General features: G+C 42.9%; 1 protein-coding gene across 3 annotated transcripts in view; it reads left to right on the forward strand.

The window, feature by feature from the left end:
- The window catches only part of ppp2r3a (protein phosphatase 2, regulatory subunit B'', alpha), a 349,273-nt gene that overhangs the window by 269,795 nt on the left and 64,588 nt on the right, over nucleotides 1-14,890 (forward strand). For all 3 annotated transcript variants that reach the window (XM_080185443.1, XM_080185445.1, XM_080185446.1), the window contains 2 exons: nucleotides 11,582-11,833; nucleotides 13,920-14,023. In XM_080185443.1, the coding sequence (XP_080041569.1) occupies nucleotides 11,582-11,833; nucleotides 13,920-14,023 (356 nt within the window). The remainder of the gene's footprint in view (nucleotides 1-11,581; nucleotides 11,834-13,919; nucleotides 14,024-14,890) is intronic.

Genomic DNA, 14,890 nt, shown 5'->3' on the forward strand with positions numbered 1-14,890 from the left:
TAAATCCATGGATTGTATTGTGGACTTCCATCCATTCTTCTGTGAAAACCTAAAGTCGGGAGCTTTGTTCCTTATGCAATAAAACAGTACAGAATGTTATTCTGGGTATATGTTTCAGTATCCAAGTTGGCTGGCTGATCAGCAGTCTGCTACTGGGACCACAGTGCTTACACTGGTGTGCAGCGCAGGCTGAACTGAGTTGTGGCAACTGCTGCCTGGGGGTTTTTATCGGTTCATTTCTCACTTTCGGCCGAACTCATACAAGCGTTCACTCTCAAAACAGAAGGACTTATAATTTGCAAAGCTTCCTACCTCCATTGCTGCATTGTTATCCCCTGTGGGTCACAGAGACCCTTACTCTTTATGTTGGATGGAATGTTTTGACTGAATTGTCTGCAACCTGAGCTTCAGATTGCTGGGCAGGTTCATGCTAAATACGACAGCTGCTGATTAAAGAGACAGCATCTTTGTTAGCAAAGTGTATGTCAAAACTTTCTTTAAGTAAGGAGAGAGAGGAGCAGTGGCCCACTTTCATTTTCCAGGCCCCTGACTGGCAGGGTAATGAGAAATCCATTGTGGAAGTTGGGAACCTCTTTTTAAGTAAGGAAGGAGAAGAGCAAAGGCCCACTTTCATTGCAGTAATACTAATACAAAAGTGATGGGACGTTCCATTGCCCTGTACTTTTGTAAACAAAGACAAACAGTGTGTCAAACATAAAATTTCTCTCAATACTACATAATATTGATCCTGTATAGTATTTAAAGATGTGGATGTGCCGGCGTTGGACTGGGGTAAACACAGTAAAAAGTCTGACAACACCAGGTTTAAGTCCAACCGATTTATTTGATAGTACACTCACTAGCTTTCGGGGTTAGCCCCTTCGTCAGGTGAATTTAGTATTTAAAGCACAGAAACAAATAAACAACAGTGGCACAGTGGTTAGCACTGCAGCCTCACAGTGCCAGGGACCCGGGTTCAATTCCCGGCTTGGGTCACTGTCTGATTGGAGTTTGCACATTCTCCTGGTGTCTGCGTGGGTTTCCTCCGGGTGCTCCGGTTTCCTCTGACATGATAAATTGCCCCTTAGTGTCAGGGGGTTAGTAGGGTAAATAAGTAGGGTTATGGGGATAGGGCCAGGTGAGATTGTGGTCAGTTCAAATTCGATGGGCTGAATGGCCTCCTTCTGCTCTGTAGGGATTCTAGAATTAAAAAGCGTAAGTGTGGAGACAGAAAGTACAAATAGGCAGCATTAATGTTCCACAAAATCCTCCTCCCACCATACTTCACCTTACACTATCAATATTTTTCCTCTATTCCTTTCTCCCTCATTTAGCTTCTTTAAGCTATCCTAATAGCTTTATTAGCTATAGGATAGCTAATTCCTAGTTCTCCCAAAAACCTGAGCTGATCCAAATGGTAATGAGTTTCACACTCTAGCCATTCACTAAGTAAAGAAGTTTCTTCTGAATTCCTGAGAGGATTTATTGGTGACTGTTTTATATTTATAACCCAAAGCCTGAATTTCTGCTCCCGGGTCACGAGTGCAGTCAGAATAAGCTTCTGGCTCTGCAAACCCAAGCCAGGAGAAATTGTCCTGGGAGTTTCAATCTTCAGGATTTGGGGCAGTGAAAATGTAAGTTGTGGTGGGTGATCCAGGAGGCTGTTACTTGAGGAGGTTGGCTGGGTGGAAAGTCAGCCTTGGTATCCCGGCACTTTGTAAAAGATATGAAAACATTAATAAAGCAAAAATGGTCCATATCCTTCACACCCCCTCGGCCCCATACACAACCTGTACCAATCCATGCCATCTGCTGCCCACTCATCATGGCCCCTCATGCTCATGTGACCAACCCCCAGGGGTCACTTCGCCAACCTATGCTTCTCTACCCATGACATGCCCTTTATAGCCCTTGTGCCATCTAAGTGCCAACTCTTTCCAACCCATGCCCCCCACCCACTACCCTTTGCCCATACTTCAACTATGTGAACTCAATCCAGTATCCACCATGCCATTTCGCAGGAATATTGTTGAGATTAATAAAAGTTCTTACGGTCTATTAAGGAATTCACTGGTGGATTCTCTGGCCTCCCAGCCACCTGTTTCCCACCAGCAAGAGGAAATACACCCTTCCCTAGTGGCAGGATTGTCTGAAATTTCACATTGAAGTTACATCATGCCACCGGGAAACGTGCAGGAGAGAATACACTGCCGTTAGGACCACAGAATGCTGCCGGCGTGTATGGCTAGTGAATTCCAGCCACTATTTCAGAGAAAAACACTTACATTGATAAAAAGCCATTCATTACATTTAACTTTCTTTAAATCTCTTATAAAAACAAATATTTGTATTCATAGCCCCACTCCAAGACTTTATAAGCACTTGGTGGTGTCAGTCAAACTGAACTGTGACAATAAAAGGTTGTGAAATCAGTCATGCAGCACTAATCCTGTAATGTTCACCTTCAGGCTTATGTCAACAAATTGAACGAAATAGCAAGCACTTATTTTCTTTAACATTCCAAACAGTTTTTCCCAAATACTGAAGGGTAGCAGATTTAAATCCCTTGACAGCTTAAGAGTTCCAATTAACTTAACAGTTCCAATTAGTTTATGCATTTATTATTCACATTCATAGCTGTTTTTAAAATTCCCAAAGGACACCTTCTCCCAAAGGGCACTTTGCCTCTCTCAAAGGGCACCTTATGTCTTCCAAAGGTGTCCCAGGACTGTATCCATAAGTGTGCCTTACTTCTCCAAAGAACTCTAGCAGCCATAGACCTCCTCCTTCTAAAGTGCATAAGCCATGTTTTGAACATCCCACAAGCCAAAATCAGGTCTGACTGAGGGAGCTGCACTTTAACATGTGCAGTTGCCTCTGTGAACCACAAATGTGCAATTTAGAACTGGCACCCATTCTGCACAACCATCTCAGTGTGGAAACGAGTGTGGGATAGGACTTCTGGAATTGTGCCTGTGCCACTATCTGTGTGAAGGTTTAGGCCTTAGACTTAGACTTACCCACAAATGGATACATCTTATTAGCAATAACACTATTTAACCCCTTTGTATTTTAAAGACTGCAATCTGATCACTTCACTTCTGAGTACTTGTGGAGGCATTGATGGTGATCTTTCAGGAATCACTGGAGGCAGGGAGGGTACCAGAGGACAGGAAAGTAGCTAATGTAACGCAGCTGTTTAAGAAAGGAGGGAAGCAGCGGACGGGAAATTATAGGCTGGTTTGCCTGACTTCAATCATTGGCAAGATTTTAGAATCCATTATTAAAGATGAGATCGCAGAGTATTTAGAAGCGCATGATAAAGTAGGATTGAGTCAGCATGGCTTTGTCAAGGGGAGGTCATGTCTGACAAATCTGTTAGAGTTCTTTGAGGAGGTAACAAGGAAATTTGATAAAGGAAAACCTAGATTTCCTGAAGGCCTTTGATAAGGTGCCACATAGGAGACTGTTAAATAAGTTAAGTGCCTATGGTATTAAGGTATTAAGATCCTGGCATGAATAGAGGATTGGCTGATTAGCAGAAATGGGGATAAAGGGATCTTTCTCAGTGACTAGTGGTGTGCCTCAGGGATCAGTCCTGGGACCACAACTTTTCACAATATACATTAATGATTTGTAGGAAAGAACTGAAAGCACTGTTGCTAAGTTTTCAGATGATGCAAAGATATGTAGAGAAAGCAGGGAGGACTGCAGAAGGACTTGGACGGGTTAAGAGAATGGGCAAAAAAGTAGCAGATGGAAAACAATGTGGAAAAGTGTGAGGTTATGCACTTTGGAAGGAGGAATGGAGGCATTGACTATTTTCTAAATGGGAAAATGCTTAGGGAATCAGAAACACAAAGGGACTTGGGAGTCATTGCTCAAGATTCTCTTAAAGTTAACATGCAGGTTCGCTCGGCAGTTAGGAAAGGAAATGCAATGTTAGCATTCATGTCGAGAAGGCTAGAATACATGAGCAGGGATGTACTTCTGAGGCTGTATATGGCTCTAGTCAGACTCCATTTGGAGTATTGTGAGCAGTTTTGGGCCCCATATTTAAGGAAGGATGTGCTGGCCTTAGAAGGGGTCTAGAGGAGGTCCACAAGAATGATCCCTGGAATGAAGAGCTTGTCGTACGAAGAACGGTTGAGGACTCTGGGTTTGTACTTGTTGGAGTTTAAAAGAATGGGGGAGATGTTATTGAAACTTACAAGATACTGCGAGGCCGAGATAGAGTGGACGTGGAGAGGATGTTTCCACTAGTAGGAAGTACCAGAACCTAAGGCATTACCTCAGGGCGATCCTTTAAAACAGAGATGAGGAGGAATTTCTTCAGCCAGAGAGAGGCGAATCTGTGGAACTCTTTGCCGCAGAAGACTGTGGAGGCCAGCTCATTGAATGTCTTTAAGACAGAGATAGATAGGTTCTTGATTAATAAGGGGATCAGGGGTTATGGGGAAAAGGCAGGAGAATGGGGATGAGAAAATTGTCAGCCATGATTGAATGACAGGGCAGTCTCAATGGACCAAAGTGGCCTAATTCTGCTCCTATGTCTTATGGTTTTATAGCATTCTTTTTTTCTGGAGAAAAGAGCCTCCAACTTCAATCTTTCTTAATGGCTTAACCAATTAGTTAAGGTTTTATTTAACAAGTAAGGCATTTTTACTAAAATAATCTGGAATACCAGTTAACAGTGCCATTAAGAATGATCACAGCGCACCCTTGCAGGCTCACCAAGCTGGAACAACCACTGCCTTACATGGTCTCAGCTTGGGTGGTGAGAGAGTAGGTCTTGGCACCCACTTGGAAAGGGTTAGTGAAAGAAAATTGTGCCAAAATACCTGCTGCGGATTGCTAGACATGAAAATTGTGTGAGGATAGAACTAAGATTGATTGTGGCACCCCAGTGGTTGACTGATCAGTTGGCATTCAAAGAGTAGTTCCACCCCAACTGACCTTCCTGCCCACACCTGCTGCTTGCAACCCACTGGTCACTGGCTATGACAGGCTGGAAATTGGGCATCTCCCAAGCTAAACCAGCCAGAGGGCTGGGAGGGGAGGAGCTGGGCTTGCCTATGTTTGAGCCTGGGGGATGTGGAGATGGGGGGGGCAGCAGAGTTGGTGCTGAAAACCACTGCTTCATTCTGCTCAGGCAGAACTTAATGAGGGCAATGAGGGGCTTGATGACCACCAAAACCGGTGGCTTCCCCACCATTCCAATCTCTGGAATCCACAAGGGAATCATGGCTCTAATTGAAATCAGGCATCCTGCTCCGGGTCTGCTGGGTCACAAAGTACATTTAATTGCTGCGCTTCACCCAATATGGTGACCCTGTCCCCGAGAACTTCCAACCAATTTGAGGCCAGCAAATCTGCATCACCAGCAGCCTCCCCAAGCGGTGGTTTCCACTGTAACACATGTGGTCTTTCACCAGGGATTATTGTAGGATCCCTGGAGAAAGGTTACTGATATAGGGATAGGGATCGTGGGGAGAAGATCGCCAACTGGAGAAGGAGGTAAGGGAGTGGCTCCTAGTGGCACCCCCATCCCCACTTCCCAATGCTGGGTCCCTCAATCAGGCGCTGTGCACCTCTTAATGAGGGATCTACCCTGATCAGCCCATAAAGAAACACAACAGAGTTTCCTGGACAGACTGCCTGCATGGTGAGTCTTCTGCCTGCCACTAGTCGAATACCAGCAGCAACCCTCATGTGGGCATTATTTTCCCGTTTGGGGCATCATTTGGTGCCCAGGTGAGGAGATAGCATACCAACTTTCTCACCTGTTACTTAGAGGTGTGGCTGCAACATGGTGCCCTGCCAGATTAAATGCCCCCTTGCATTGGAATTCACCTGCGGGGACTGGCATTAAGTTCTGTCCCAGATGTAAGGGACATGAGTGAAGCAGTGGAGGACAACTGGGACAATTAGTCCCAGAATAAGCCTGTGTTTTCGTAAGGTGAGGGAGACAGATTAGATAGGGAATTAAATGAGCAAATATTTCTGGGTCCCCAGTATTTTGAGGCTATTTGATTCTTCTATCTCCTCATGAACGTATATATTTAACAGTAACTGAAACTGACTTGAATATTATGGCAGTATGATGGAATATTACTCCATTATCTAGATGAGTGCATCCCCAATGACATTCAAGAGGCTTGACACCACCCAAGACAAAGCAGCCCACTTGATGGGCCTTCCATCCACCACCTTCCTACATTCACCAGCAACACACAATGTCAGCAATATGTACCATACACAAGATGCACTGCAGCAACTCATTAAGCCTTCCTCACGGCACCTTCCAAACATGCAACCTCTGACACCTGGAAGGACAAGGGCAGCAGATACATGGAAACATCACCACCTGCATTTTCCACTCCAAGCCACATACCATCCTTTCTTAGAAGTATATTTTTGTTCCTTCACTGTTACTGGATCAAAATCCTGGAACTCCCCTCATGTGAGTGGACTGCAGCAGTTCAAAAAGTTGACTCACTAGAATATCTAAAGAGCAATTAGAAATGGCCTAGCCAGCAACAGCTACAATCCATGAAAGAATAAAAAAAATTACAGACCAATCACCAACCTGAATATTTAGCACATGAGCAATGATTCTGCAGTATAGCAGTGCAATTTCAATGTGCAATTTACCAGCATTAAAATACAGTATACTATAATAAAAATGCAGTATTCTAAAATCATGTGAATGGGTGCTAATAAAATATATTTCATTAAATAAATTAGCCTGCAAGCAATTATCAGTATAAAGTTGTTCAGCTCACCAACTTGGGCAACCCATGTCAAAAATAGAGATTTGATTTGATTTATTATTGTCATATGTATTGGAATTCAGTGAAAAGTATTGTTTATTGTACAGACAGAACATACCGTTTATAGAGTACATGGGGAGAAGGAAAGGAAAGAGTTCAGAATATTGTGTCACAGTCACAGCTAGGGTGTGAAGAAAGGTCAACTTAATGTATGGTAGGCCCATTCAAAAGTCTGATGGCAGCATTGAGTCAGTTGGTACATGATCTCAGACTTTCGTATCTTTCTCCCCGATGGAAGAAGGTGGAAGAGTGAATGTCCAGGGTGTGTGGGGTCCTTGATTATTGCTGGCTGTTTTTCTGAGGCAGTGGGAAGTGCAGAAGGAGTTAATGATGGGAGGCTGTTTTGCGTGATGGACTGGGTTATGTTCGTAACCCTTTGTAGTTTCTTGTGGTCTTGGGCAGAACAGGAGCAAATAGTGAAATGAAAGATAGGTTTTGAGGAGATATTGATGGAAATAGCAAAATCAATGCCAACTGCTGCTGTACAAAAAAATGCACAGACAGAGATTATTGTTTGAACTTGCTGAACTTAGCGCTGAGTGCAGAAGGCTGTTGAGTGTATAATTTTAAGAAGAATTGCTGGCCCTCCAACTTGCACTGAACCTTGTCAGAACCGAGTAGAAGGCCAAGGTGTGAGAGGTCAGAGTGTAAGTGTGGCACATGATTAAAACGATTGAAAGCTTGCCATCACATTTGTGGACTGCATGAATGTATTCCACAAAATGGTCACCTAATGTAGAGGAAGCAAATCTTGAACAACATATTCAATATGTTAAATTGATAGGAATTCAAGTAACTTTTTTCCCCTTGAAGGAGTGTTTGGGGCCCTGGATAATGGAAAAGGGAGGTTGGTTAGATGTAAGGCAGCTGTTGCATCTTGTGTACTTGTATGGAAAGATGGAGGGGATGATTGAGGAGGAGACCAGATTGTCGGGGAGGGAACAGTCTCTTAAGAATGTTAAAGGGGGAGCAGAGGGAAAGATGTGCTTAGTGGTGGCATCAGGTTAGAGGTGGTGGAAATGGTGCATACTGGTTTGTTGGAGGTGGTGGAGTTGGAGGTGAGGTCTAGGGGGATCCTACTGTGCATGTGGGAAAGAGTGGAATTGGCAAAATAGAAAACTTAAATTTATCTCTCCAATTTCCAGCCACTTTTAACACGCACTAAGAGATGTAACACCATTATACAAGCAGAGAAAAAGTCCCCCCTCCCCTATTACGGGAATCGAGCTTTGGGAGAGAATTTGGGCGTAACAGAGGGATTTCTTTCACACAAGATTAGATCTCTACAAGTTTTAACATATTTCTCATTATATCCACTGCGAAATCCTAGCAGCTCTATCCTCTATCTGAAATCCATTTTTTGTTGTTTCAAATGTTTCGCAGATCCTGACAAGATCAGGTATTTAAATAGCAATTCAACATGTGTTAGTTTGGCGAGCACTAAGAGGCTTTTTTGACCATCACAGTGGAGCTCAAAGTTGTCCTTACTTAATATCTCCTTTCCAATGGGAATAACTAATTAATGATTTAGAGCAAGAGCTTAGAATCACCCCCCAACACCCACCCCCATTTAAGCAAAGATTCTGAGATTAATTAAAGAAGTTTATCTGTGATTCCCAATCATTTCAGTTAAGTAAACATAGACCAAAAAGTTGAACCTGGCAGTTCCTGAACCGTGGCCTGGAGTTTAGTGGAATTGGGCTGAGTACGGAGGCTTTTAAAAATGGATTCAATTCTGGAATTCCCATCATCATTCCCTTTTCCAACAATTTTGGGTCGTGCAGGATATGAGTCCAGGTAGCCAGCCCTATGTAGCACTCCCAACCTTGCCAGCTCTGTTGCAGGGGTCTGCATTTCAAACTGCTACCTCTCCTTGTGCAGTAGGGAATGAGTTAATGAACTTTGTAATACTTGGAGATGGATAAAAAAAGTATTTGTTTTCGTGTGCCCCAGACAAGGAGACTACAGCTGTCCTTGCTGTTGTACACAAGTTTATGATAGTCCGTTCAGAAATGTAGTTGACCCAGCTCATATCTATGTTTGTGTCTTTAACATTGTGGACTTCTGCCTAACATAGTGAAGATCGCATGCCATAATATATTCATATATATTCATTATGTACTGCTTATGTGTCATGTACCAACATATTATATGCTATACAACTTATGAACATAAAATTGTTTTGCCAGCCTGTATGTTAGATAATATAAATATGTGCTCTTAAGTTGTGTTTGGAGCAAAGCCTGAGGAACCGCTGTTAGGTACCAGGTGTATCCCCCAAAAGCTTTTGAATAAACTTGCTATGCTTTGACTCACAACTGGTCTCAGAGGTATCTTTTACCTACAACACCTTGCATCGCCCCTCCCCAACCCCTCCGCCCCACCTCCCTCACCCACCACAACCTGGTATGTCCTGCACTTTGGATGGAGCCAGGCTTGTTCAGTGAGCCGACATAATTCATTGCAGCTTAGACAGAAATTTAACCAGGAGGGAACCCTGTTCCTGAGTCAGAAACCAGAGAGCAAAACTACTTAACATTTCCTTTGAAATACATTGCCCATCTTATTTTATAAAGCTGCCAATCAAACCCAGCCATTCATAGTTTCAATTTAAAATAACTATTTTCCAGTTCAAACTTCTTAATCTCGTGTAACTAAACACACCAGCATTAAAAAAACCACATCAAAGAAAGTTAACATTGCAAGGTAATAGAGGTGTCAGTCAACCAATGCTGTACTCCCCTCTGCAGCTGTGTCTACATTGCCTGCTGAACTAAGTGCAGTGGTATTCTTGAAGTTCAACTAACCATTAATAATGAAGCCAATTGGAAAAACAAATGTCTGCTTCTAATGATACAGTTTCAAGTAGCCTCATTATGAATGTATTGCTGTACATACTGGATACTGGGAAAGTAGGCTTGGAGAATACATGAGGAAAGGGAAATAACATAAAGGTAATGAAAATGGTTTGAAAAGCGCATGGGAGATATGGGGGCATAAGGGGGCATAATGGGGAAGGTGGGAGTTGTGATGGATTGGGAGTCTTGTAGTCATGATTGCAACTGGGCTGATCATAGAATCATAGAATCTCTACAATGCAGAAGGAAGCCTTTCAGCCCACCATGTCTGCACTGACAACAATCCCACCCAGTTCCTATCCCTGTACCCTCATGTATTTACCCTACTAGTCCCCCCAACACTAAGGGTCAATTTACCATGGCCAATCAACCTAACCCACACATCTTTGGATTCTGGGAGGAAACCGCAGCACCCAAAGGAGGAAACCCATGCAGACACAGAGAATGTGCAAACTCTGCACAGATAGTTACCCAAGGCCAGAATTGAACCTGGGTCCCTGGATCTGTGAGGCAGCAGTGCTAACCACTGTGCCGCCCAGATAATTGAAGGTCGATCTTCCAGCCTACCATCCTTGGCATTCACCCACTTCTGTTGCTGCCCAGGCCTGCCATTGGATGGTGAAAAACTGCAGCATGCGACAGTGCAGAGGGACCTTGGGGTCCTTGTGCATGAGTCGCAAAAACCCAGCCTGCAGGTGCAGCAGGTGGTCAGGAAGGCGAATGGGATGCTGGCCTTCATAGCGAGGGGGATTGAATATAAAAGTAGGGAGGTCTTGCTGCAGCTGTATAGGGCACTGGTGAGGCCGCAGCTGGAGTACTGTGTGCAGTTTTGGTCGCCGCACTTACGCAAGGATATTTTGGCCTTGGAGGGAGTGCAGAGGAGGTTTACTAGGCTGATACCGGAGTTGAGGGGGTTGAACTATGAGGAGAGGCTGAATAAACTAGGCTTGTACTCGTTAGAGTTTAGAAGAATGAGGAGAGATCTCATTGAGACATATAAGATGATGAATGGGATGGATAGGATAGAGGTGGAGAGACTCTTCCCGCTCAGAGAGGACAGTAGGACTAGGGGGCACAGCCTCAAGATAAAGGGGGGGGCCGTTTAGAACGGAGTTGAGGAGGAACTTCTTCACTCAAAGGGTGGTGAATCTCTGGAATTCTCTGCCCGTTGAAGTGGTGGAGGCTGCCGCGCTAAATATATTTAAGACGCGGGTTGATAGGTTTTTGATAGGCAAGGGGATTAAGGGTTACGGGGAGAGGGCAGGAATGTGGAACTGAGACACGACAGATCAGCCATGATCTTATTGAATGGCGGGGCAGGCTCGAGGGGCTAGATGGCCTACTCCTGCTCCTATTTCTTATGTTCTTATGTTCTTATGTGACAGATTCAACTGTATCCCATCCCTATCTCCCCAGAACAAAATCATAACAGGTAGAGACTTCCTTAATGAAGATGTGTTTGTGGGGTTGGCAACTTTCCTGAGTCATGCTTCCCATCTCCTCTTTAACCATTCAGCCCTATACGTCTCTTTGACTGAACCAATGAGATTACCAAAGACACAGTTCTGCAAGTGCTCACTCTTTCAAAGAGACACCACTTATAAAATATTTTGAGCATGATGTCCATTGAAAGCTGAAGAAGTTTGACTTGATCCTAAATCACACATAGTTATCTCTGCTGATTAAACAGCACTGTGCCCTATGAGGCCCATCAGTGTGGAAGCCCTCCTGGATTATGTGACTTGGTACCCACACTAGATGATGCATTTTTTCATTAAATTATTAAGGAAGCACACAAATCAATGTATGCACAGTATAAAACAATGGCTATCTCATTGTTTGAAAAGTTTAGTGCAGAATTTATGTTTAATGTTCTGCTATCTTTTACAGGTCCAAAGCAATAAAGAAAAGAAACCTGGAACTCCACCCCCCACTGTGACAAACGCTGCTCCCAGTCCCCCCCCTTCAAACAAAGTTGTCGTCAGCACTCCTGTATCCGTAAACATTCCACGCTTCTACTTCCCTAAAGGACTTCCAAGTGCTACCAACAACCACGAAGAAACTGTTGCCAAGATTCAAGCAGCCTTTGCTGAATTTGAGGATGAAAAGGCTGATATTTATGAAATGGGCAAAATTACAAAGGTAGGAGAAAGCATATTTTAATCATAAATAATGCTTAAGTATGTTTTGTAAAAATATACTCTTTCCCTTGGATCCGTTCCATCTAGAATTCTGGCAGTGGTGCGTGTGATTGTTAGGTTGCTGATCGTGAATATCATTAGGAATCCTGCAAAGTATACTACCATTGGCTTCCAAAGCAAAATACTGCCAACCAGAACTATTTTAATACTAGTTGTGAGGTGGAATTTCAACTTGTTGCCCAATTGTTTTATCAGCTTGAAGAGTCTCCCATTATTAGATTTCAGTTTGCCACAATCTTATGGTACAATTTACTGTATTGGAAGTAAATTCCTTTATGCCATTCCACCTGCAGGGAGCAGTGCTCCAAGGACTGACAACACTGACTGACCCTTCGACAGTTTCTCCCCTTCAATAATTATGAGAACTTTAATTTCAAAAAACCTTATTCATTTGAAGGTGAGCATTGCTGGCTGGTCCATTCCTAATTGCCCTTGAAATGAGTGGCTTGCTCAGCCATTTCAGAGGACATTTAAGGACATTGCTGTGGGTCTGGAGTCACATGTAGGCCAGATCCGGTAAGGATGGCAGATTTCCATCCCTAAAGGGAATCAGATGGGTTTTTAACAACAATTGATTCATGGCCATCATTAGTCTTTAATTGCAGATTTTTATTGAATTTAAATTTCACCACCTGCCGTGATGGAATTCAAGTGTGGGTCCCTAGAGCATAAGACCACTGTGCCACCACCTCCTATTGCTGCACTGGCAGGTTTGGCGCGTGGACTTAGGTTCACCATTAACATTGCACCATTTTTGGGCTGTAAATTGCTGGAACATCAATCCAAGTTAGTGTTGCCTCTACAATTTCACGAATGTCGTGCCCAGTGAAATTAAAGGGTACAGAAATAAATGCCTAGATTTTGCACTCCAGTTTCCAGAGTGGGAATTGAACCACAACATCCTGATTCAGTTGGAAAGCCCTACCTAACTGAGTAACCCCATTATATTTCAGTCAATACGTATTGTGAAGGAAAGTAAATTGCTGCACTTACTCTTCACTCCTATTTCACAAATTTTCATAGTAGGAAAAACAACTTTGATAGCTTGGTAATATCACAGAATAAGCAGGGCAGAAATCTGAATCAGTTGCAGGTAGGTCTGAATTACCGCCCATAACATAGTAAACTACTGTGTGTTAGTGAGTGAAGCTGAGATCTGCTGAGACGCAGTGAGTCTGCCAGTATCTGAAAAGAGGAAAGATAGATTAGGGTCGAGACTCTTTGCCAAAACACGGGAGAGAACAATACTGAATCCTATGAACTTTACGAATCATTCATTTAACAAGAAGTAATCTATTTGAACCAATATTTGGAAGAGCTTCTTTTTTAAACCTTTGACAATATGTGATGTTCTTTTATTCATTTTACTGTTCATGAGCGTCACTGGCTGGTATTGATTGCCCGTCCCTAACTGCCCTCCATTTCAGAGGGCATTTGAAAGCCCAGTGACTAGACCAGTACTCCACTGCTTCCCCAGTGATGCAGCCTAATTGGGTATTAACACAATGTTTCCTAAATCCCTTTTAACTGTAGTCTTATATTTTTGATTATAATCTGTCTTCCTTCTCTACCGGACATCATAACAAACAATGAATAAAGGTAAAAAAAATGTTGAAGCTTCAGGCTGAGACGTGTTCCACGTCTTTTGTTACACTGCCACAACACATTAATTTGGGAATAGTCAACTTCATAACAGTCATTGAATCAATGTCAGACTTTTATATAATCTAAAATCTCTTGTGGTAACTTGGTGAGTAGATGTTATTTTTAAGTGCTTTGTTGTATGGAAGCAACCATTTTTGTTGTATTTAAATCCAAATTTGTGAAGTGAGAGGAACTGTTAAGATGTTAGGTAGTTGAGGAAATAAAGCATTATTTTGTCACACCCAATATCTGCTGGGTTCCAATGGAAAGTTCATTTTATTTTAAGTATCAGTAGTATTGACTGTTTTGTTCAAGGATTAATTGTTCCCTTTAGGCCTCTATGAAAGGGAAGCAATGTTTAAAGTTTGATTTTGTTTCTCTAGGCATGTGGCTGTCCTTTATACTGGAAGGCTCCCATGTTCATTTCTGCTGGAGGAGAACAGACAGGATTTGTATCAGTGCACTCTTGTGTAGCGATGTGGAGAAAGTGAGTATTCGCCCTGTCCTGCCTTCCACTATTGCAATCACCAGCAGCATTTGTACAAAGATATATATAACTCACTTACATACACAATGAGAAGCCAAGCACCATCTATAGCACCTTTCACAAACTCGAGACGTGCTAAAGTACTTTACAGCCTCGTAATGACTCAGGAAGACCGATGGGAAAGGAACATAGTTTATTACAGAATGCAAAGCAAAACCACTACTGTGGTGTACACATGAGTCCTTGCCTGGGACTATAGCTCAGCAGGCCCAGGCTTGGGCCTGCCCTATAAAAGGCTCAGGTAATGAGTTCCAGCTGGGCAGGCCACTGCTTCTAACCAGGGAAACTCATTCCCTATGGACCTTGTGGGGTTATCGCACAGCCTATTAAACACCTTTTGGACATTATAAAGCAGAAATGTGACTTCCAATTTGTGCACAGCAAGGTCCCATAAACAGCAATGAGGTAAATGGTCAGATTATCTGTTTTAGTCATGTTGGTTGAGGGATAAGTAAAGGCCAGATTACCTGTTCTTTGAAAAAGAACTATTCCATTCTTTGAAAAATGTCTGGGGATTCCTTAAGCCCTCCTGAGACAGAGCAGATGGGACACATATTTAATGAAAGAAACCATTTCTGCCAATGTAGCACTCACTCATCTGCATTGAAGTATAAATCTGGATTATGTGCTTATGTATCTCTCTGGAATTGAGCTTGAGGTCATGACCTTCTAACCCTGAGGTAAGATTAATAGCCCTGAACCATGGCTAACAAAATCAAATGAAGTTTTACTGGTTTTATTTTGTAGTATGAAATGTATAAGTCACCATTTTTACCTGGTAGTGCTTTTGCATTGAAATATAAAATT

Source organism: Carcharhinus amblyrhynchos, chromosome 3, assembly GCF_965287045.1.
Source record: "Carcharhinus amblyrhynchos chromosome 3, sCarAmb.v2.hapA, whole genome shotgun sequence".
NCBI lineage: Eukaryota > Metazoa > Chordata > Chondrichthyes > Carcharhiniformes > Carcharhinidae > Carcharhinus > Carcharhinus amblyrhynchos.